A 23,177-nucleotide genomic window follows, 5' to 3' on the forward strand; every position below is an offset into this window, starting at 1 on the left:
CTTGTTAGTGGTAGGATGAAAGAGGAAGCTTGGAAGACGAAACCAAAGAATCTAGATGAACTCTGCTATTCCTGATGACTTCATTAATAAATTGTATGAATCTTTGTTGAACTGCATGGATGCAGTCCTTCAAGCTCATGGAAGTCACACAAAATATTAAATATGACTCTAATAACACCACAACTTCATTCACCAATGTTATGCAACGTATATTTGTTTGAATATCGCATTACTTTCTGTGGCCGACAAAACTTGTCTTGCCAAAATCTAACCATTCTGTGTCCATTAAATGATCAATATTTCTCCATTGTTGGCAATTTATTTTCTTAAAATAGAAAAAATCCAGCTCCTCGTGAAGATAAAATTTCCAATTTTTATTCCAGCATGGATATAAAACAATTGTTCCTCAGGACAGCATCAGCTCAGACAGGAGAGACATAAGCGACGCGTTTCGATCGCTACATACGATCTTTATCAAAGCTTTGAATAAAAATTGGAAATTTTATCTTCACGAGAAGCTGGATTTTTTTCTATTTTCTTCATTTTTGTGTGTGGTTCCACTATTACTCCCCAGCAACATACCTGCTGTCTTGGGGTCATACTTGACTCTGAGCTTTCCTTTGCACCCACATCCGATCACTGGCTCGCTCATACCCCAAGATGAGACAGTAGAGCAGGTGGAGGCGTTGGTCTGCTCCTATCACCAAAATGTACCTCTCAGGTTATCCCTCAACTACCCTCACTAGTCTTCCCTTCTTTTGACGTCCATGCTGTCAGACTCTACACCCCCTTCTCCATGTGAGTGGCGGTGGGGTATCGTCCTCCTGGCCCCTCCCATCAGTTCCTGGATTATTTTGCCACTTGGCTTCCACATTTTTTCTCCTGTGACATCCCTACCCTCGTCATGGGAGATTTCAACATCCCCATTTCTCTTCCCCTCTCCCCATCTGCTACTCACCTTTTATCTCTAACCTCCTCGTTTGGCCTTTCGCAGCTTACTAATTCTCCAACGCATGAAGACGGAAACTCCCTCGACTTAGTCTTCTCTCGGCTTTGTGCAGTGGATGATTTTGCAAACTCCCCTCTCCCGCTCTCTGACCACAATCTTCTTTCATTCTCTATCAAGAACTGCCAGGGTGCTCAGGTCACCCCCACTGTCCATACTTATAGAAACATACAGGCCATTAACACCCAGGAACTTATGAAGAACTTGCAGTCTTCATTGGCCCCTATCTCCTCCCTCTCATGTCCTGATTCTGCATTGAAGCATTACAATGAAACACTTCAAAGTGCCCTGGATGAATTTGCACCCCCTATAAATAGAACACCACAACACAGATGGCGACAACCCTGGCACACCCTGCAAACACGTTTCCTGCAGCGGTGCTCCAGGCGCGCCGAACATCTGAGGAGAAAATCCAGTCTACATGAAGATTTCATCCACTATAAGTTTATGCTTAGAACATACAACACTGCCCTTCACCTCTCCAAACAAACTTATTTCAACACCCTCATCACCTCACTGTCCAATAACCCGAAACGTCTCTTTGACACTTTTCATTCTCTACTCAACCCAAGAGTACAGGCCCCAACCACGGAGCTTCGAGCTGACGATCTGGCCAATTACGTCAAATAAAAAATTGACCAGATTCGACAGGAAATTATCTCCCAATCACCTCATACCATGCACTGTCCCCTCCCCCACTGCATCTAGCTCACTCTCAGATTTTGAACCAGTCACAGAAGAAGAAGTAAGCAGGCTCCTTGCATCTTCTCGCCCAACCACTTGCACCAGTGACCCATTTCCGTCACATCCCATCCAGTCCCTTTCCCCTGCTGTCACCCCTCACCTAACTAAAATATTTAACCACTCTCTTCTGGTATCTTTCCCTCATTTAAGCATGCCATCATACATCCACTACTTAAAAAACCATCCCTCAACCAAAACTGTGCCGCTAACTATAGACCTGTCTCTAATCTTCCCTTCATCTCTAAACTCCTGGAACGCCTGGTCCACTCCCGTCTTATCCGCTATCTCTTTGATAACTCTTCTCGACCCTCTCCAATCCGGTTTCCGCTCTTTACACTCTACTGAAACTGCCCTCACTAAAGTCTCTAATGATCTTCTAACGGCTAAATCAAATGGTCATTACTCCATGATAATTCTCTTGGATCTCTCTGCAGCATTCGACACTGTGGATCATCAGCTCCTCCTCACTATCCTCCGTTCCATTGGCCTCAAGGACACCGTTCTCTCCTGGTTCTCCTATCTCTGACCGCTCCTTTACTGTATCTTTTGCCGGTTCCTCCTCCTCTCACCTTCCCCTTACTGTTGGGGTTCCTCAAGGATTGGTTCTAGGCCCCCTTCTCCTTGTGCACTGCCCCTATCAGGGCTGTGGAGTCGGTAAGCCAAACCTGCGACTCTGACTCCTCAATTTCCCTTACACCGACTCCACGACTCCGACTCCCACATATATTGCTTATATTTAAGTGAAAAATTTATTCTAGTACAATGTGAACATCAGAAATTAAATCATTTTTATAATACAATAATCAAGATATTTAGATAGAACATAATATTTATTGGAATACAACTTTAGAACACAAAAAACTGTAATAAATTGTAAACATGTAATACACTATGTAATATCGAATAAATATATATTGTGTGTGTCTATATAACACTATGTAATAAACTATAAGTGGCAAGAAACAGTTTTCAACAAAAACATACTACATAACATTTGTGCAGTCTATGAATTTGTTCTAAGAAATAGAATTGCCTCCATCAGATCTTCCTTCATAGATGACCTCAAATCTGACCTAATAATTTTAAGGCTAGAGAACAACCTCTCTACAGTAACTTGGGTTGGAGGCAAAGCCGTAACCACATGGGCAACATCTCTAACAATTTCCGGGTATAAAGGAATTGCCTCCTGCCCAGTCAGTTTTGATGAACGGTTGAATTTTTCTATTTCTTTGAGAACAAGTGAAACATTTTGCTGAAATATGGTCAATCTGCTTGCTATAGAAGACAGAGTGAAATCTTTTTCTGTGCGGCAACGCTTTGCCTGCTCCATGTCATACAAATACTTGTCAAAGTCAAACTCCTCATCTGATGAGGATGAAGATATGGCAGCAGTAGCGCTGTCAGGACCCGAGTCCTCTTGCGCCTGGCAGGCCTCCTGTAGGCCACTCTTCCTAACTGCTACCTCAGTCAGAGCTTCTTTTCCTTTAGTAAGCTGTTGATCATCAAGCAATATACGATGACTTGGGTCCACATAAACAGCTGCCAGAAAAATTTTATTTTCCAATAGCTGTGTCTCTCTCCGTTTCATTGAAGCAGAAATGCCATCTGCGAATAAACCGCAAAATAGCAAGTTCTTCCGCTCCCTCATGAAAATGCCAGGAGTTAAATCCTCAGCTTTTTTAGTCACAGTAAATGGGTGTTTAAGCAATTCCTTCATTTCAGCCACCTGTGTCCATTGACCTTCATTTAGGGTTACCTGAGGGTTCGCCATATCTATAAGAAACGGTTTTAGTTGATCCACAATTGCCCTTTTCCAGCACGTCTCTTCAAGATGGAATCAATTTTAGGGGTTCTGGCGGCAATAACCAATTTCCTCACTTTTCCAATCAGATTTCCAGCATGTCCCTCTTGCAGACTATCTCTTATTGCCAGCTGCAGCGTGTGCACAACACAGCGCATGTGATGAATAGGAAAATGTTTTGAAGCAGCTTCAACAAGATCATCTATTTCTACAGTATAATTTTGCTGTTCTTCTGTAGTAATATTTCGGTTTGTTCCTCAGTTACATGAACAGCACTGTGGCCTTCCATCTCAAACATACTGAATCCTAAATGTTCCTCTAGCTGTTGTTCATTACTCTCATTCATCAGTGTAATTGTACTTATGTTTGAAGCGTTGTCCGTTACAATAGCAAGAACCTGTTCTTTTTTGAGTTCGTAGTCTTGCAGAACTTTTTCCACTAAGGCCTGGAGAAACTGGCTGCTGTGATGAGCTTTAGTATCTTTTACTGCCAGCGTGTTGGTAACAATTTTTGTTGTCACAAACATATCGAACATTGATGGCAAAATAGTTCACTCTGTGACGTGTGCAGGCATCCATTTTAAGAAACATGAAGCGTCTTTTGAGAGTCTTTTTAAGATCTTCCTTTTGTTTAAGGGCTTCTTCAATCACTAATTTTCTAACACTTTCTCTTTCCAGAGAAACACCAAGTTTGGGGGCCATTTCTCCATTAAGAGCTGTAAAAGCTGGTCGTGCAAATAATGTTAATGGTACACCGTCCTTCACAACAAGCTGTATGAGCTGTCTTTTAGACATATCTGCTGTCATTGTTACAGTAACTTTGTCACTTACAAAACATCTTGTTAATGATGTTTGAGACGCTCTTTCCTCCTCCTTTGCCTGGCAGGAAGTGTTGGGGTGGTTTCACATTAGCGCTTTTTAAGCGCACGCACGGACGGGGGTAGCTCCGCCCCCGAGCCGGCTCTCTGCCCGGCGTGCCCGCCCCTTGCTTGTAGCGCCGCCTCCTAGCGCACAGCGGCGCCTGCGATCGGCGCACCCTATCTTTAGCATAGGGTGCGCAGATCGTGCGCAGGCCGTGCGCTAGTTGCGCTTTGACCTGCGCTGCGCACTTTTGACGGTGCGCCGTGCGCGCCAAAATCAAACTAAAAGATAGGGTGCGCCGATCGCAGGCGCCGCTGTGCGCTAGGAGGCGGCGCTACAAGCAAGGGGCGGGCACGCCGGGCAGAGAGCCGGCTCGGGGGCGGAGCTACCCCCGGCCGTGCGTGCGCTTAAAAAGCGCTAATGTGAAACCACCCTTAGTCTGTGTGCTACCCAGCTTTCATTCTTTTGGTACAGATAAGATATGGAGACAGATATGGATAAATGGATAGAGCAGATTTCTAATCTGCTTTTGATATTGAAAACATTATCTATGAGCTCAAAAACCTTTCAGGTGATGCGGTTTTTTAAAAATCTGATCGGCTTTTGCAGCTGAAAAAACGTATCCACAAAAAACGCAGCAAAAATGCTGTGTGTGAATGTAGCCTTAGATCAGGAATAGAACAGCCATTTATAGGGCATTTCATAACTTTCCCAAATTCCTATGAAAAAATATTCAGCACATTCTGCATTGAACTACTGTACCCAATTTATTATATATTTTAGGAGTCGGTCCATTTTATACCGACTCCAACTCCGACTCCACCAAAATGAGCACCGACTCCGACTCCACAGCCCTCATTTTGCACCATCCATCTTCCTCTCGACTAGAACCATTTTCCCTGTATATGCTGCCAAAAAATATCCCCACAGCATGATGCTGCCACCACCATGTTTTACTTTGGGTATTGTGTTATTAGAGTGATGAGCTGTGTTGATTTGGCGTCAGACATGTCATTTACTTTGGTGGCCAAAAAGTTTAAATTTTTGTCTCATCTGACCACAGCACCATCCTCCATAGATTTGGGGAGTCTCCCACTTGTCTTTTGGCAAACTCAAAATGAGCCTTACAATTTTTGTGGTAAGTAAAGACTTTTTTCTGTGCAGGCTTCCATAAAGGCCACCTCTACAGAGAGTATGGCTTATTGTGGTCGTATGGACAGATACTCCATTCTTTACTTGGGAACTCTGCAGCTCCTTCAGGGTTACCTTTTGGTCTCCATGCTGCCTCTCTGATTAATGCCTTCCATGCCTGGGCTGAGAGTTTTGGTGGTGACCGTCTCCTGGCAGGTTTGTTATGGTACCATGTTCTATTTAATGTTAATGGATTTGATGGTGCTCCAGGGGATCATCAGAGATTGAGATTTTTTTTTCTAACCCAACCCTGACTTGTGCTTCTCAACCACTTTGTCCCTGACTTGTTTGGCGATCTCCTTGGTCTTCATGTTGTTTGGTTAGAGTGGCCTCTTACTTAACGGGAACCTGTCATGCCATTTTTAGTATCTAAACTGTCCCCAGTGCGTTGTTAGTGATGCAGTGTGCATCACGAACACGTTTTTTTCATTAAGACAGCACGGTAATCATATCCAAAAGGTAGTTTATATAAGATCGTACCTTCTTGTTTAGTCATAGGGGTGTGCTTCGTTTTCCTTCAGTCACGAGCATCTACGTGCACAGAATTCTAATTTTACTAGTTGCACCGACGTCACTTGAATCTGCTGTAAAATCCAGCGCTTCTGAGAAGTAGTTTTAGGCTATGTGCACACGTTGAGTATTTGCAGCATATTTTTCTGCACAAAAAGTGTCTTAGGCCTTTTTCACACTTCAGTTTTTTCTGTCAGTCCAAATCCACCAAAATAGCGGAAAACTGATCCGCAGGCGGACTGACAGAAACATGTGGCAGAGGATCGGCGGATGTACGGATCTGCCGATTGTGAAAATTTAAAGGAACCGCGCCTGGGAAAAAATGAAAAAAAAATACCGGTGATGTAGTGTTCTCCGGGAGCGGCCGTGATCTCGCGGGAGCCGGCTATGTCGGGGCCGTGAGATGAATAGCTGCGATGGACATACGGGAGCAGCAGCCGTGATGTGGGGGATTTCGCTCGAGAGGTAAAGAGAGAGAGAGAGAGTTTTATCCAGCAGCCAGACAGAATTGCGGGTTAAAACACAGAATAGCGGATCCGGAGGGAGAAAAAACGTTACATGCTCCGTTCGGTCAGGTCAGCGGACGCCAAAATATTGTTGGATCCGCAAACATGCGGATGCTACGGACGGCCATCAGTCAAAATCCGCCGATAATGAAAGTCAATGGGGGAAAAAACGGATCCGAAAAGAAAAATGGCGGATCCGTTTTTTTTCCAAAACGGCAGATTTTGACTGATGGTGAAAAACTGATGTGTGAAACAGGCCTTATCAGGCAGAACGTAGCAAGTTAACTACGTCTTGCTGCCTTCCTCAACTAGGCGTATACAGCCGAAAATGATGCACGACAGAGCACACTGACTGCGTCTGCATCATTATAGCGAGTGACCTGTCGGTGCATATTCCCAAATTCCGTTTTACAAGGCTTTGGACATAAGTCCTGACTGAGCCACTGAACGTGAGGGTAATCCTTTTGTGACCCCAGACGAATCTCCGCACACGATACAGCGAGCAGCACTAGCTTACACATTCAGCCCTGGCAGCCATCTTCGGTGACACTGTCTACATATGTGTTTTACTTTGCAGTCACCAGCAAATGTCTCCGCACCGTTATCCTAAACTCCTCCTCCCTTATCCTTTTGTAAATGCCCAGAAGCGGAGGGAGGAGTGACATCAGACATGTGAGCAGATCCCAGCCACATTTACTGCAGTCGTAATGAGTTAGTAGCGCTCTTAGGTTATCATGGCAAATTTTAGTTGCTGTTCCCCCTAGTGTTTAAAAGTGGAAAATGTCAAACCTTTTTAATTCATTGTTATCGTCATTATTATTGCACCATTTATTCCATGGCGCTTTACATGTAAAATTTATATTTTATATCATTATAAAATGTAATGTTTAAAAGAAAAAAAATGCTTTATTTCAATTGTTGAGATATATATATATATCTATCTTTTTTTTTTTTTAGCTGACCCATTCCTTTTAATGCTTAGGCTATGTTCACACGTGGCGGTTTTTTCGCGTTTTCGCAGCGGTTTTAACTGCGCGATTTTGCTGCGAAAACGCGAAAAATAAGCATCCCATGCATTCCTATGGGATTCCGCAATGCTGTGCTAATGCTGCGGTTTTTACCGCGGCGGAATCGCTTTGCGGTAAAAAACGCAGCATGCTCATTAATTTTGCGGAATCGCGGCGATCACGCATCCATAGGAATGCATTGTTCTGCTTACTTTCTGCATGTGGCTGTGCACACCATGCGAAAAGTAAGCAGAACATTTGCAGGATGGTACCCACGGTCCGGAGGAGAGGAGACTGTCCTCCAGACTTTGGGTACCATATCCCTGTAAAAAATAGAATTTAAAATAAAAAATATTGTTGTTCTCCCCGTCCGACGTCCCGCGCTGCCTTCCCGCGCCTCTCCACGCTCCCGGTCCCAGTCCCAGTAAGCCTTTGTGAGCGATGACGTCCGTTCTCACGGGATCGCGAAGTCTCGCGGTCATTCACGCCACGTCATCGCGAATGGTCGCGATCCCGCGAGAACGGACGTCATCGCGGTAATTCTCTCAAAGGATTACTGGGATCGGGTGCGTGGAGAGAAGCGGGAAGGCTGCGCGGGACGCCGTAAGGTAAGAATAACAATATTTTTTTTTTATTTATTGTTTTTTTACATCCTATCTTTTACTATTGATGCCGCATAGGCAGCCTCAATAGTAAAAAGTTGGTCACACTCGTCAAACACTATGTTTGACGAGTGTGACCAACCTGTCAATCAGTTCTCCAAGCGATGCTACAGATCGCTTGGAAAAAGCTAGCAATTCTGCAAGCTAATTATGCTTGCAAAATGCTAGTTTTTCCCAGTGATGCATTGCGGCAATGACCTTTGAAGACGTCGCGGTCTCACAATACCGCTACAGTATCGCGAGACCACAACGTCAGCAAAGGTCATTATCACAATGCATTACTGGGAACAGGACCTGCCGCGTGTATCGCTGAAGCCTGGGGACACTGCGCGGGATGTCGGAAGGTGAATATAACCCGCTTTTTTTATTTTTATTTTTTTTTTTATTTTAATTCTATTTTTTACAGGGATATGGTACCCAGAGCCCGGAGGACAGTCTCCTCTCCTCCGGACCGTGGGTACCATCCGCAAATGTTCTGCTTTCGTTTCGCATGGTGGGCACAGCCACATGCGGAAAGTAAGCAGAACAATGTATTCCTATGTGGGCGGAATCGCCGCGGTTCCGCAAAATAATGAGCATGCTGTGGATTTTTCCGCGATGCGATTCCGCCGTGGGAAAATCCGCAGCATTAGTGCAGCATTGCAGAATCCCATAGGATTACATGGGATGCTGTTGCGCTTTCACGGTAAAATCGTGCGTTAAAAAACGCCGCGAAAACGCGCAACTTGTGAACGCAGCCTTAATTGCTACAGTTTTCTTGCATTCTATTCTGTAGGTCCGTACAGAAACTAGTTTTCAGCTCTTTATTATTTTGTAAATACGAAGTTTTTCACAATTTTCTTCCACCTTATCTGTATTAAGGCTTCCTGGGTATAATTTTTATCTTTATACATCAAGGTTTTCCTTTTTTTTTTCGGGGGGGCGGGGTTATTTTTAACTATTTTTGCACAAGATGCATTTTTTTTTAGTAAAAAAGTAAAAATCTTTTTTTATTCTACCTATATTGTGAGACACACTTTTTTTTTTTTTTTTTTGTTTGTTTTTGTTTTACCAGACTCACTGGTCCCGGAAGGGAACTTAATCATGTGATATATTATTTTTTATTTTCTTAAATTATTACTTTGATAATACTTCGGACAACTTAGGTTAGACAATAATCAGTACTACATGTCATTATTTGACTGACGGTAACCTTGTATGTCCCCCGCACCTGGCGAAATCTGGCTGAGGGTTATGGCAGGCACAGAGTTCATGGTTAGTTTTCCTTGCTCCAATAAACACTGTTGGAATCCCCCCACTATCGCACAACTTCTGAGCTCATGCCTGAGAAGTAATGGTTTGTTGCATTGCAGGAAAGCATTAATGGTCTTGATGTACGGTTACGTCATTTTCCAGGATGGGGTTAAAAAGAACAAAAGTTCAGTGTAATCTGTGGCAAAATGGTGAAAACAAATAAGTTTGTGTGGAAAATGTGATTTTTCTGGAAACTATTGATTTTTCTCAATGATCTGTGATATTATTTCTGATTGTAATGTTCTTTCCTTTTATGAATGATTTAGACTTTCTCGATGATCCATATGCTGTACCTGATGTCTTTAAAAAACCGGCTAGTAGACAAGGAGACAAAAATAAGGATGCTGCCCGGAAAATATTCAGTGGACCAAAACGGGTAAATATTTTAGCGCTTATTTCTTGCTTTATTTATTATAATAAATGCTCTTAAAACTTGTGTTAAATAACCTATTCTGCCATAGCATCAGTCGATTTGTTAAAAGCTTCCTCATGTACTCTTCAGGTTTTGGAGCTCAGTCCCTTTAAATTGGATATGAAGATTAATATGTGCAAAGAAAGGGGACAGAGCTTGCTGGAGCTTTAGCCTTTTAATGATTGCTGATGCTCCTTATTTTTCCTTAGTGGTGCCGTTTTACAACACCGAGGTATAAGTGTAAAGCGCCCCCTACAGGTGCAGATAGAGAGGGTGTCAGCGGTAGTATGCTACATTTATCCGATTGGTACTAGCACCATTTGCAGTTGTTTAACCCCCTTAGATGTCAGTATCAACCATGGTATCTATATTGGCATCTTCAAGGCCATTGCTGGGTACGGATTGTTGCTATGGCATGCCTTAAGGCCTGTCACACTAAGCGATATCGCTATAACGTCACTGGATTTTGTGACGTTATAGCGATATCGCTAGCGATATCGCTATGTCTGATACTTACCGCCGACCGGCTCCCCCGCTGGTTATCGCTGATCGCGCGAGAACGTCCTGGGCCGTTTCTCGTCGTCAGCTTCCTGCTGGGCTTCCTGTGGCGCCGACGAGCGACGCGAGGAGGCGGCCGGGAGGACGTCAGGATCGCCTCGTCTGACAGGTAAGTAATGACCTCCGACCCCTGCTATGTCGCTGGTGAGATCTGCCTGTGTGGCAGCTCACTAGCGACCACTTAGCAATGCACCAGCGATCCTGACCGCGTCATAGCGCTGGTCGGGATCGCTGGTGCATCGCTAAGTGTGACAGTACCTTAAGGCCAAGTGATGGCTGGCCTCAGGGACTTCGGCCCTGCCAAAAGCAGGGTTTAACAGTTTGTCTGCGGAATTCTGACAGCTTTGCTGCCTGTAGTACAGGAGTGTTGCATTGTATCAGGTCAGCAAAGTGGAAGATATGCAAGTCCCATAGTGGGGCTAAGAAAAAATTATTAAAAATAAATTAAGAAAAATCTGAATAAAAAACAGTAAAAAAAAATGTTGTGTTGCTCTAATTGGAACCAATAGAAACGTCCAAGTTCTCTGTAAAAACAATGCTTCACACAGCTGTTATCTAAAAAGTAAGAGGAAAAAAAAGTAGTAACCCCTCAAAATATGGCAATGTAAAAAAAGATCTTTTTAAATTCCTTTGTAGAAATAAAGTAGCAAAAACTAACATATGAATCTGGTATCGCTGGTATCAAAGAATAAAATTGTCACTTGTTCCGTACGGTGAATGGCTTAGAAAAGTAATACATTTGTTGAGATCCTCTTTATTGGTTCCGTCTCCCTCCCAAATGTCAGTAGGAGTATATGTTCATACCAAGTCTCTTTGTGGTTTCAAAAACTTAGGAGCATGCTCGTGTGCTAACAGAGTGACTTCGGCGTACTCGAAAAAAATGTTTGTCTCTGTGCCTGCTTGTTTGACAGCTGCAACATATACATGGATTGTATTTGTTAAGCAATCCTTGCATGTGTTGCAGCTGTTGAACAGACTCTGGGGACACATGCATATTTATGGGAGCTTGTCGAAGACACTGTTGGTATGCTTGGATAACACCTTACACGGGCACTTTTGCTCATCACTACTTAATATTTCTGTATATACTCGAGTATAAGCCGAGGCATCTGATTTTGCCACAAAAAAAAAATGGAAAAACTTATTGACTCGAGTATAAGCTGGGTATTCGTGACCCCCCTCGCGTCCAGCCTGGTCTGCGTGGCCCCCATCAGAAAAGCATAAAAAACAAACAAAAAAAAAGCATCTTACTTACCTTTACTACACTCCCTCGCAGCGTCTTGTTCCGGTGCCAGCGGCTGGGCGGTCACATGTGCCAGCTACTTAAGGGAAAGAGTATTCACCTCCCTCCACGCCCATATCAGATATCGTTTTCTTAGGCACCTACTAGATGTGGTGAGTTGTAGTTAGCGGAACAGCTGTGCGAGACCACGTGACTGCATCTCGGACAATCTACCCTATGAATGAAATCCGGAGTTAAGTCATATACTGTCTGTAGGTGACAAACTGGTGCGTAGTCAGTGAGTTGCCTTTGCCCCATTCCTGTAGTGATCAGCGAGAGTGTCACAACCTTAATAACTCCAATTTATCACGCCTGAGTTTTGGTCATGCCAGAATACCCCATTATATGATGACTAACTGCTGCTAAACTTTTTAGATTGTACCTTCCCATTGATGTAAACCCTGCCCAGGAATTGCAGGATAGGCTTTGGCATCTAGTTGTTTCCTGACAATGTCCTTTGGATGATTTTACCCCCCAAGCTGGAGATCAGAAATGTTTTATTAATGTCTGTAAAAGACTGCTGTGTGTTGTGAGACCTAAAACTCACCAGTGAAAAACTGTCTCTGTATCTGATGCCACGTGTGGATTACATCCTGTAGAAAATGTGTCCTCTGCCTTGTGTTTGTGAAAATCAGTAACAAATCCTCAATGTTATGCACTTGGCTCTGGGAAACTGAAATCCAGAATAAAGAAAATGCAGATAAATGTAAAATAGCCTGCATACTCCGCTAACACGGTAATGGTAGCACGGTCCTCTAAATCAGGGTTCCCCAACTCCAGTCCTCAAGGCCCACCAACAGATCATGTTTTCAGGATTTCCTTTGTATTTCACAGGTGAAGCAATTATCACCTGAGCATTACTAAGGAAATCCTGAAAACATGATCTGTTGGTGGGCCTTGAGGACTGGAGTTGGGGAACCCTGCTCTAAATGTCCGGTGATGGATTCCCACATGAGGGCTGCAGTGGCAACATGTGATGAGATGTTATTGCTAGGGACCAGGTAGAGATACCTAAAGGCACTCCAGGCCACCTTTACAACAGGAGCATCAGGGGTTTGTTTCACCTTTCCATGGCTGCAAATTAGCAAGGAAAAATATTCTGCAGCAAATCTACATATGGAAAATGTCTATGAATCTTTATGGCCTATGTAGAAATCACATGCTGTGGTTCCAGAATCAAAGTAAGGGGTTTGCTCTGCAGAGGTTTATTCCAGGAATTTATTAGTGAATTGATACACATTTACCATCTATTAGAGAAAAGCCTGTATTTCATTATGTAATTATTCTCTGTTCCTAGTCTCCAACAAAAGCGGTCTACAATGCGAGACACTGGAACCATCCGGAGGCAGAAGAGCTTCCTTCTGTGCCTGGGTCCAAAGTACAGTCTGCACCTGTAAGTAAAGGCCAACTTGTGAAAGCGTGTGGGGGATATTGGGGGAGTTCTTATGTCATCAAGCCTTCAACAAGTTACAGTACATTCTGCAGTTTTGACACTGTCGTTCATTTTTTTGCGTCTTCTGTTAGTTAACCGGGCATTTATCCAAATATAACTTGAAATTTCCAGAGCTGTGTGCATTCCAGTGCTTCTAGTGTCAGACCTGTCAAGACCTGTTTTGCTAGACTGCTCTTTTCCATTCAGCACCCCTCAGTGAAAGAGGTTTGTGCATGTAGAACCACTTGGCAGCTTTTGGGTTTATCACAGCTGAGACCAGGACTTTTCGGCATGACCGGTGACACTTCCGCCATCCACACTTCATTAGTCACAAAAAAATGCTGATCTGTTGGCAGTTCTCTGCTTTTTGCCTGCTTCTGAGAAGTCTTAAGCCCCCGTTACACACTGCGATATCGCTAGCAATATCGCTGTAAAGTCACCGATTTTGTGACGTTGCAGCGATATTACTAGCGATATCGCTGCATGTGATACTTACCTCCGACCGGCTCCCCCGCTGGTTATCGCTGATCGCACGAGAAGCTCCTGGACCATTCCTCGTCGGCCACTTCCTGTGGCGCTTCCTGCTGTGACGACGAGCGACGCGTGGAGCCGGGCGGGAGGACGCAGGATCGCCACGTCTGACAGGTAAGTAGCGATCCCCGTCCCCTGCGATGTCGCTGGTGAGATCTGCCTGTGTGGCAGCTCACTAGCGACCACCTAGCGATGTACCAGCGATCCTGACCACGTCATATCGCTGGTCGGGATCGCTGGTGCATCGCTAGGTGTAACTACTCTCTTAGGTTTCTTTTTGTAATACAATGTAATTATGATTCATTTTATCAAATCCTGAAAGACTTTATCACTTGTCAACTTAAAAAGTCACTGCCCCTAATTAAGTGTTCATCAGGGTTATTCGTCTTGAGTGTCCTCAGAACAAGAGATATGAGCTCTTAACTCTCAAGTAGAGTTAAAAAAATGGCAAGTCTGATTAATTCTCTGGTGTTACTGGTCCCCCAGTAATATTACTTTACTCCTTGTGCCCTTCTGAAATGTTGTCTATAGCAAAGGCACAGCCAGTGACATCGCCGCTTTGGCCTCTCTGGGTGACCGGTCGGCATGCAAGGAGCAGTCTAACTACAGCCTCACCCAAAAAAATCTCCATACTTTTAGTTTTGTGCTTGTATTTGCCACTTTCATAGTTTGTATTTGCTCTTTTTTATGTATGTATTATTTCTCTGTCTGCAGGCAAAGCCATCTGAGACTTCAACTCCAAAAGATGATGGTGTTTTCAAAGCACCTGCTCCTCCTCCTAAAGTTATTAAAACTGTGACTATCCCGACCCAGCCGTATCAAGACATTGTAACTGCGCTGAAATGCAGGAAGGAGCACAAGGAGGTGAGTGTTCTCTGCTTTCCTTTCTGCACTGATCACCTTTTGACAGTTTTTTGGGAGCATATAGCGCACTGTACGATTAGTGGCAATGTGCTAATGTAAAATACACTGCTGCATTATCGGCGTCACTTTTGGCGACTGCTACATCTCTGTAGTCCCTTTTCCACATTGATAAATTATAAAAGTGGAAAAATTTGAGTTTTAAAACTGTTGCTTTATTGAAATACTTATAACCCATGGAACCATGATATTCTTGCACTCTACAATAGTTTATCATGACCCTAAGGGTATGTGCCCATGATCAGGAACTGCTGCCGGTTTGAGGCTGTGTGTTTATGCAGGGTCAAACCTACAACTGAAAGCTGTGACAGCATAGTGGATGAGATTTCTAGAAATCCCATGTTAACTATGCGTGCATAGTCGCCTGCGGATCACTCGCAGACACTGGCATGCGATGTGTCTTTCAGGACGGCAGCATGTCCATTTCTCTTGCGGAGATGCTAGCAAAAGATCAAACCGCACCATGAATAAGGGTATGTTTCCATGGTCCTTAACGGCAACGCTTTGGACGCAGCACATGTCCGCTCTGTCCAAAGTCCTGCCGGCTTTTGTACACGCGGTGATTCCGCATGTGTTCATTGAACCATGTGGAATCACCGCATCCTATTCACTGCACTGAGATATTTATCTTGCGGAGCATCTCCGCAAGATAAATAGACATGCTGCTTTATGGAATGACGTGCTGCATGTGCATATACGCAGGGTTGCCGTGGGTGTCCACTATGCTGTAACATCTGGCCGCTGTGGCTGTACGCAGCATCCAGTCCACAGCGTTTACTGACCGTGGAAACAAATCCTAAGAACTCAAACAGCTGCAACACCATCGTCACAAGAGAACTCCACACCCCTAGCTGGTCTGCATAGAAGATGAACTGTCGATCAGCTGATGGGTCATGTGATTATTAAAAGGTAGGTGGGAGTGGTTACCAACAAGCATCAGCTGACCAGCCTAAAAGAACTGCTAGCAAGACTGACACGTTGCGATTTTTAAGCGTTTTTCCCGCAAAAACGCTTAAACACAGAACGCATTCATGCATTCCTATGGCATTCTGCACATGCTGTGCTAATGCTGCGAATTTTTCCGCGGCGGAATCGTATCGCGGAAAAAAACGCAGCATGCTCATTCTTTTTGCGGAATCACCGCAATTCCGAAAAGAATTGCTGTGATTCCGCACCCATAGGAATGCATGAGATCCGATTACTTCCCGCATGTGGCTATGCCCACCATGCACAAAGTGAGCTGCTCATGTGCGGATGGTACCCACTGTGTGGAGGAGACTGTCTTCCAGGCCCTGGGTAACCATATCCCTGTAAAAAATCGGGTTATATTCACCTTCCGGTGTCCCGCGCAGCCTTCCCGGGCCTCAGATGCTTCCGTTCCCAGTAATGCCTTGCGAGACCTTTGATGACGTTGCGGTCTTGTGATGCTGTAGCGATCTTGCGAGGAATAGCGACTGTTACATTATCGCGAGACCAACTTGTCAATCACATTCCAAGCGATGCTTCAAATTGCTTGGAAAGTGCTTGAATTTCGCGCGGGAAAAATGCGAAAAAAACATGCAAAAACGTGGATCAAAACGCAAAAAAACCTGCACGTTTTCCTGGGAAGAAGTTCGTTTTTTTTTCTGCATATTGTTGCTGGAACAAAAGGAAAAAAAATTACATTTCAGCAGACCTAGCGCTGCTACGAATTCCTTAATGATTTGTAACACAACCCCAATGGTAAATTCTGACAGCTGCATTCCATAAAGTGCATCAAGAATAGAAACACCAGAGTCATGATCGTGGATTCTGGCAAGATAAAGTGCATTAAGTTGTATTACTGCATAAGACCTGATGATGATCTCCAGCCTCTGCTCATATAATAATAAAGTGCGGGAATTCATGACGGTCACCTGAGCTTGCCTCGTTGCTTTAATGATGGGGACCAAGGCGATGCTCTTTTGCAGAGGTAATATCAGCAAGTTCTATTTCTTTCACTTTAAGAGCCAGTTCTGTTATGATTGGGCACCGAGGAGGATAGCAGGCTCAACCTAAGCCACAGAAAACCAGAGAGGTTGGTAACTAAGCGGATGCAGACCCCTGATCCTGTCCACACAACTAGCAGTAGCCGTGGAGCGTGCCTACGATGATCATAGACGCCTCGGCACAGCCGGAGAGCTAACTAAGCCTAAAGCAAGAACGGGGAAATCTAAACTGCCCCGGAGCAGACCCCAAAGGAATAGATAGCCCCAAACATATATTGTCGGTGAGACAAGATGAAAACACAAACGCAGGCAGACAAATAGACTGAGCAAACGATGGGGCCCACACTGCCTAGGCAGGACAGGAAAGGAAAGACACTGTCTGCAATCACGCAAAAAAGCCTTCAAAAAGGCCAACACGTCTGATGCACAAAAACACTGAAGTCACACGACTTCGCCCCCACTATATCAGCACTCTGGTATATTCTGAAAGCAAAGCAAAAAGAGACCTATATAAAAGGGGACAAAACAAACTGGCACGTGCAGTAACATATGGGCGGTGACATTCATCCACTCAATGCCGACTTTTATTTCCCATCGACTTGCATTGGGGTCGGGTTTCGGACGAAACTCCTTTTTTTTTGCCCTAGTCGGACCAGTTTCATCTGAAACAAATTTTGTTTCATGAAACCCGATCCGACCAAAGTCGCTCAACTCTAGTCGCAACCCCTCTGTCAATCTGACCAGCTCCACTACCTTCAGTAATCACCAGAGGGAAGCCAGAGAGAGAATTCACAACACAGTTCACTTTTTGACATTAAAGTTAGGAAGCTAGCTCTGTATCTGTGACTATAAGGACGGGCGTGGTATGGGACTATGAAGATGTAATGTGCTTTTTCTTTTCATTTTTTTTTAAGCATGTAATCAGTATTTTCACCTTTCTTGTCCATCTCAGAAATGGGCAGACATGTAAACCTAAATGATTTAACCCTTATTAATGATTGAAAGGGCATTATGTAAAATTATGTACCTCTGCTTTATTCAAATCTATATACAGAAAAAGTCTTCATCCCAGTAGTAAAGGCAGCCTCCTTACATTGGTTGTCTACACAGCGTACTAGCCAGCCTGACATCAGTCAGTAATTTTTTGGTTTGGGTTTATACCAGTATGTTTGCTCACATCCCAGACAGTGGGGTTTTGTCATAGGAATAAGAAGCATGACACTACTCTATTGCTGTTAAAAGGAACCTGTCAGCAGGATTAATTGATTAAAATAATACCTTGCTTAATGAAAGCCGTCTTGTGGTTGTTTAATCTATATTTGTAAATTTCAGTTAATGAGATTCTCGCACTCCGGGGCGGCCTGTGGGGGGGTCTTCATGTATTGCTCTGCTTACATATTCATCTGTATGGCTTATGACAGGTCACTGATCCCTCACTGACCTGTTGCCTGTTTTACGTACTGAATATGTTAAGAAAAGAAAAAAAATTGTCACGTAGCATGATTATTTTTATTTGATGATATATATGTATTGAGAAAACATTAAAAAAAAGTTCTCTCTCAAAATGGCGCCGGCCGCGCTAGCAACTCCCGCTCTTTTTTTTCTAGAGGACAAAAAAATTGTTTCTCTCTCACTTCATTGGGGGACACAGGAAACCATGGGTGTATGCTTCTGCCACTATGAGGTTGACATTATGCAAAAAAAGTTAGCTCCTCCCCAGCAGTGTATACCCACCAACTGGCAGAAGCAGAAAGCTAATACAGTTTTAGCTTCTCCCCCTAGAGACCGGGAGCACAGTGTGGGATTTTGTCACTTACTGTACCATCTCGTGTCTGCCAGGCAGGACCCCATGCCTCCTAACACTTCAAGTGTGTTTGGGGCATCCGCAGGACCGAAGATGGGGACTGGTCCTTGCCAATACCCCCCTGCGCAGCCCGCCCTTCATAGCTGGTTGCCCAGGGGTAGGAAGACTGAATCGGTACCTGGTGGCCCCCGATGTTATCTCAGTGGCCCAGAGGTGTGAAAGCAAGAGTACCCTATGGTTACCGGTGGTGTCCAGAGGTCTGCACGCAAGTCCGTCTTGCAGCATCTCCCAGCGTCAGTTTCTGTGAAGAGTGATGTGGTTTCTTCAGGACATGTAAGCGGCAGCCGGGGTCTCCAATTAAAAAAAAAAAAAAAAATGTAATAGTATGCTCTAATATATCGAGCATATTTAAGGGGTCCTGACCAGGGAATAGTAGCATATATCCTCTCTAGGGCTCCTTCTTTCGTGTCTCTTCGGTCTCCCGCAGCGTCTTCCGTACCATCCCCATGCAGCTCCAGAGTGTAAATTTAGTCTTCCCCGCCCCCTGTTTCTCTTCACAGCAGCGCGCCTCAGCATATCCCGGCGCCTGCTCCCCCCTTCCTCCGGCCACATAGAGCGCAAAATATTCACGCCATTCAGGCTTCTCCCACAATTGGACGCCATTTCCAGGCCGCTCAGCAGCCTGCCACGTCGCTGCAGCCTGCCACACAGTTCTTGGATTTCAGCACGCTCTGTAGCCTTTTCTCATAGCAGCAGCTTACCAGCAGCCCCTGGTCTCCACCCTATATATCCTGCAGCTCCCCTGTCCTTTGCTCCGACCAGGATCCTGGTCTGTACACTCTGTCACTGGGGGGTCGGGTCTCATCTCTGGCAGGTAGACCCTGGCACATATGGTACTTCTCTCTTTCTATGCCTTACCGTAGGGAGCCTCACTCCCACCCTCCTCCCATTGTAGTACACTTTGCATGTTCCACCTACAATAAGAAGTTACCCTCTGGATAGACCTCGCCTCTCTATCAGAATTGCAGCTTGTCTAATATGTCTTCCCAAGAGTCCCCCACTGCTCGCAACGAGAGTGCGCCCCCTCCTGAGTGGGTGAGGTATCTCACACTTTGGTCTCGGTTCTGGAATGGCTTCCTAATCCTGCACCTGCTGGCGTGTCTCAGCTACCCCCCTTTGATGCTTCGGATACTAACCCCTCGCATACCCAAAGTGATTTTCCTTACAGGAGGTCCAGATCCTCAAAAAAGCGTGCCTGCATTGCTCCACCATCCAGCTCATCATCTCCATCACTGCCTTCCAGGACACCAGCTTCCCTGTCTCCTCCATCTGATGCTCCAGAGGCACTAGAGTCAGGCTAGTTTCACACTTGCTTTTTTTTGCAGCGCGTTTTTCCCGCAAAAAAACGCATTGAAAAAACGCATACAAAAGCATACAACTGCTGCGTTTTTTTCAAGCATTTTTATGAGCATGCATGAAAAAAACGCAGCGTTTTTATGCGTTTGTATGCGTTTTTAGTGCGTTTTTACCGCGTTTGCGTTTTTTTCCAACATTAGGTGGCCCCTCACACTAACCCAAACCATGACTTTACTAACCCTGACCCTAACCCTGACCCTAACCCTAACCCTGACCCTAACCCTTAACCAAATCATACTTAACCCTAACCCAAACCCTAAACCCTAACTAACCCTAACCCTGACCCTAACCCTGACCCTAACCCTTAACAAAACCATACTTAACCCTGACCCTGACCATAACCCTGACCCTAACCCTTAACCAAACCATACTTAACCCTAATCCTGACCCTAACCCTGACCCTAACCCTTAACAAAACCATACTTAACCCTAACCCTGACCCTAACCCTTAACCAAACCATACTTAACCCTAATCCTGACCCTAACCCTGACCCTAACCCTTAACAAAACCATACTTAACCCTAACCCTGACCCTAACCCTGACCCTAACCCTTAACCAAACCATACTTAACCCTAATCCTGACCCTAACCCTGACCCTAACCCTTAACAAAACCATACTTAACCCTAACCCTGACCCTAACCCTTAACCAAACCATACTTAACCCTAATCCTGACCCTAACCCTGACCCTAACCCTTAACAAAACCATACTTAACCCTAACCCTGACCCTAACCCTGACCCTAACCCTTAACCAAACCATACTTAACCCTAATCCTAACCCTGACCCTAACCCTTAACCAAACCATACTTAACCCTAACCCTGACCCAAACCCCTAACCCTAAACCCCCTTAACTAACCCTAACTCTAACCCAAACCCCTAAATTCCATGGTTAAAAAAAAAAAACGCATATGCAAAAAAACGCATACATGAGCATGCCAGTGCGCACATATGCGCATCCATAGGCTATAATGGCCATTTTTAGCGCAAAACGTGCGCATATGTGCGCATGCGCTTTTTTGCAGGGCCAAAAAATGCAACATGCTGCGTCTGGAAAATACCAACGCACACCCCAAAAAAACGCAGCGCATGAAAATCGCATACATGCGCTTACAAGCGCGCAGGTATGCGCACCCATGTTAAATATAGGGGAAAAAACGCATGCGCACATATGCGTTTTTTTCCAGCGCTAAAAAACGCAAATGTGAAACCAGCCTCAGACCCCCATTCTGAGTGAGATTCAGATCTGAACTCAGCACAGGTCTCCAAATTGCGTGACGTGGTGGATAATTTAATTGTCGCTATTAATGAGACTCTTGATATAAAAGACTGAGTTCTCTCCTTCTGAACAGACTGTGTCTTTCAGGAAAACAAAGCGCCCTTCCCGTGTCTTTGCCAACCACGATGAGTTCAACAGGACCGTCGCAGTAGAATGGCAACATCCAGACAAGCATTTCCAGAGAAGAAAACGCATGAGCGTCCTGTATCCTTTTCAATCTGACCTGTTTAACAAGTGGGCAGTGTCGCCTTCCGTCTCCCGGCTGGCCACAAAGACTCTGCTTCCTCTGTTGGACAGTTCCGCTTTAAAGGAGCCCTCTGACAGACTCATCGAGTCTCTGGCTAAGTCCGCCTTTGAGGCCGCGGGTTTTTCCCTCTGCCCGTCCTTCGCCGCTACTTCAGGTGGCCAAGGCTGTCTCCGCCTGGATGAAGCATCTCAGCCAAGGTATCGCTGCCGGGGCTCCAGCCGACGAGCTAGCAGATCTGGCGGACCAAATAGGCCACGTGGGAAAATACCTTTTGTCCGCGTCCCTTGCTCGCTGCAGCCGCCTGTTCAACCATAGCAGCCGGCAACATCATTTCTATCCACAGGGTTCTGTGGTTTAAAGCCTGGAACACGGACTCCGCTTCAAAAAAGTCCCTCACAGGTCTTCCCTTTCACGGTTCTTGCCTATTTGGAGAAGAGCTGGACAAGATAATTTCCATTGCCACTGGAGGGAAAAGTACGTCTCTACCACAAACATATGCCCAGTCGCACAGCTCCCTTTCGCTCCTTTCTGAGGTTTCAACCAAACAGTAACCCTCGACAGGACAAGTCTCCGGTGCATCAACAGAGGAAAGGACCCTCCTTTAAGCCAGCTCCGACCTGGCGCTCAAGACCTACCCAACGCCGGCCCCCTTGGTCAGGCACCGGCAAATTCTCATCAGCATGACGGGTCGCCCCCATCTGGGAAGCCTTTCAGGGTGGGCAGTCATATCCTCCTGTTTCGGGACGAGTGGCTTTCCATATTCGACGATGCCTGGATACCAGATGTCGTCTCCTACGGTTACAAAATATCACGAAACAATCACTGACCTCAGGGAGACCAGTCAAAGAAAACACTGCGGCAGCCGGCAAAGGCGCTCAATCAGTGAAATCCTAGGTGCATTGCTCCCTGGGAAATACGAATATGCAAATAAAGTCCGTGGAGCCTCATTTAAGAGTCTCAAACATGGGACTAGCCAGATCTTCCTCCAGGGAAGGACCCAGCCAAGGAGTGAGTGGCTCCTTTCGGAAACCACCATTACCATCATATTAAGTGGCCCTTTAAGTCAATATCCAGCTCTTTACGAGTTTACAGATATGACAAGGGAAATGCCAACGCCAGGTATCCATTTCGTGCACATTCCCATCTTTCACCCGCTCCAGAGATTACTTCGTTTCGCCATTCAAGGGGCTTCACTTCCAGTTCACGGCACTGCTGTTCAGATTAGCCACTGCCCTCAGTTTTTACCAAGGTGATGGCGACAGTGATGGCCATCTTTCGCAGCAGGGGCATCCTAGTCATTCCCTATTTAGATGACATCTTCATCAAGGCCGCAACGCCAGTGGAATGTCAGGAAAGTCTGCAAATCGCCCTGGACGCTCTCACTCAGATGGGTTGGATTGTCAACACCGCAAAGTCCTATCTGAGCCCGGTCGAACGACTTATGTTTTCGGGAGTGCTCTTCAACACCGCTCAAGCAAGGGTCTTTCTACCTAAGGAATAATCCCTAGCTCTCATGCGTGGAGTTCGGTCTCTCAGAGGTTCCCTTCGCTTCTGCTTGAGCGTACTTGGCAAGATGGTTGCTTCAATGGAAGCAGTTCCATTTTCCCAGTTTCACACGCGCCCTCTCCAGCTCTTCCTTCTGTCAAGATGGGACAAATCAATCCACTCCCTGGATCGGGTGGTCTCAATCCCACCACGGATAAAACAGTATCTGCTATGGTGGGAGCGTTCACAGTCAATTCATCTCG

General features: G+C 45.2%; 1 protein-coding gene across 3 annotated transcripts in view; it reads left to right on the top strand.

Annotated features, from left to right (window-relative positions):
- The window catches only part of WAPL (WAPL cohesin release factor), a 129,046-nt gene that overhangs the window by 29,144 nt on the left and 76,725 nt on the right, over positions 1-23,177 (top strand). For all 3 annotated transcript variants that reach the window (XM_073574873.1, XM_073574872.1, XM_073574871.1), the window contains 3 exons: positions 9,847-9,956; positions 13,130-13,225; positions 14,510-14,659. In XM_073574873.1, the coding sequence (XP_073430974.1) occupies positions 9,847-9,956; positions 13,130-13,225; positions 14,510-14,659 (356 nt within the window). The remainder of the gene's footprint in view (positions 1-9,846; positions 9,957-13,129; positions 13,226-14,509; positions 14,660-23,177) is intronic.

The sequence above is a fragment of the Dendrobates tinctorius genome, unplaced genomic scaffold (genome assembly GCF_039654945.1).
Source record: "Dendrobates tinctorius isolate UK_male_01 unplaced genomic scaffold, ASM3965494v1 ptg000040l, whole genome shotgun sequence".
Classification (NCBI taxonomy): Eukaryota; Metazoa; Chordata; class Amphibia; order Anura; family Dendrobatidae; genus Dendrobates; species Dendrobates tinctorius.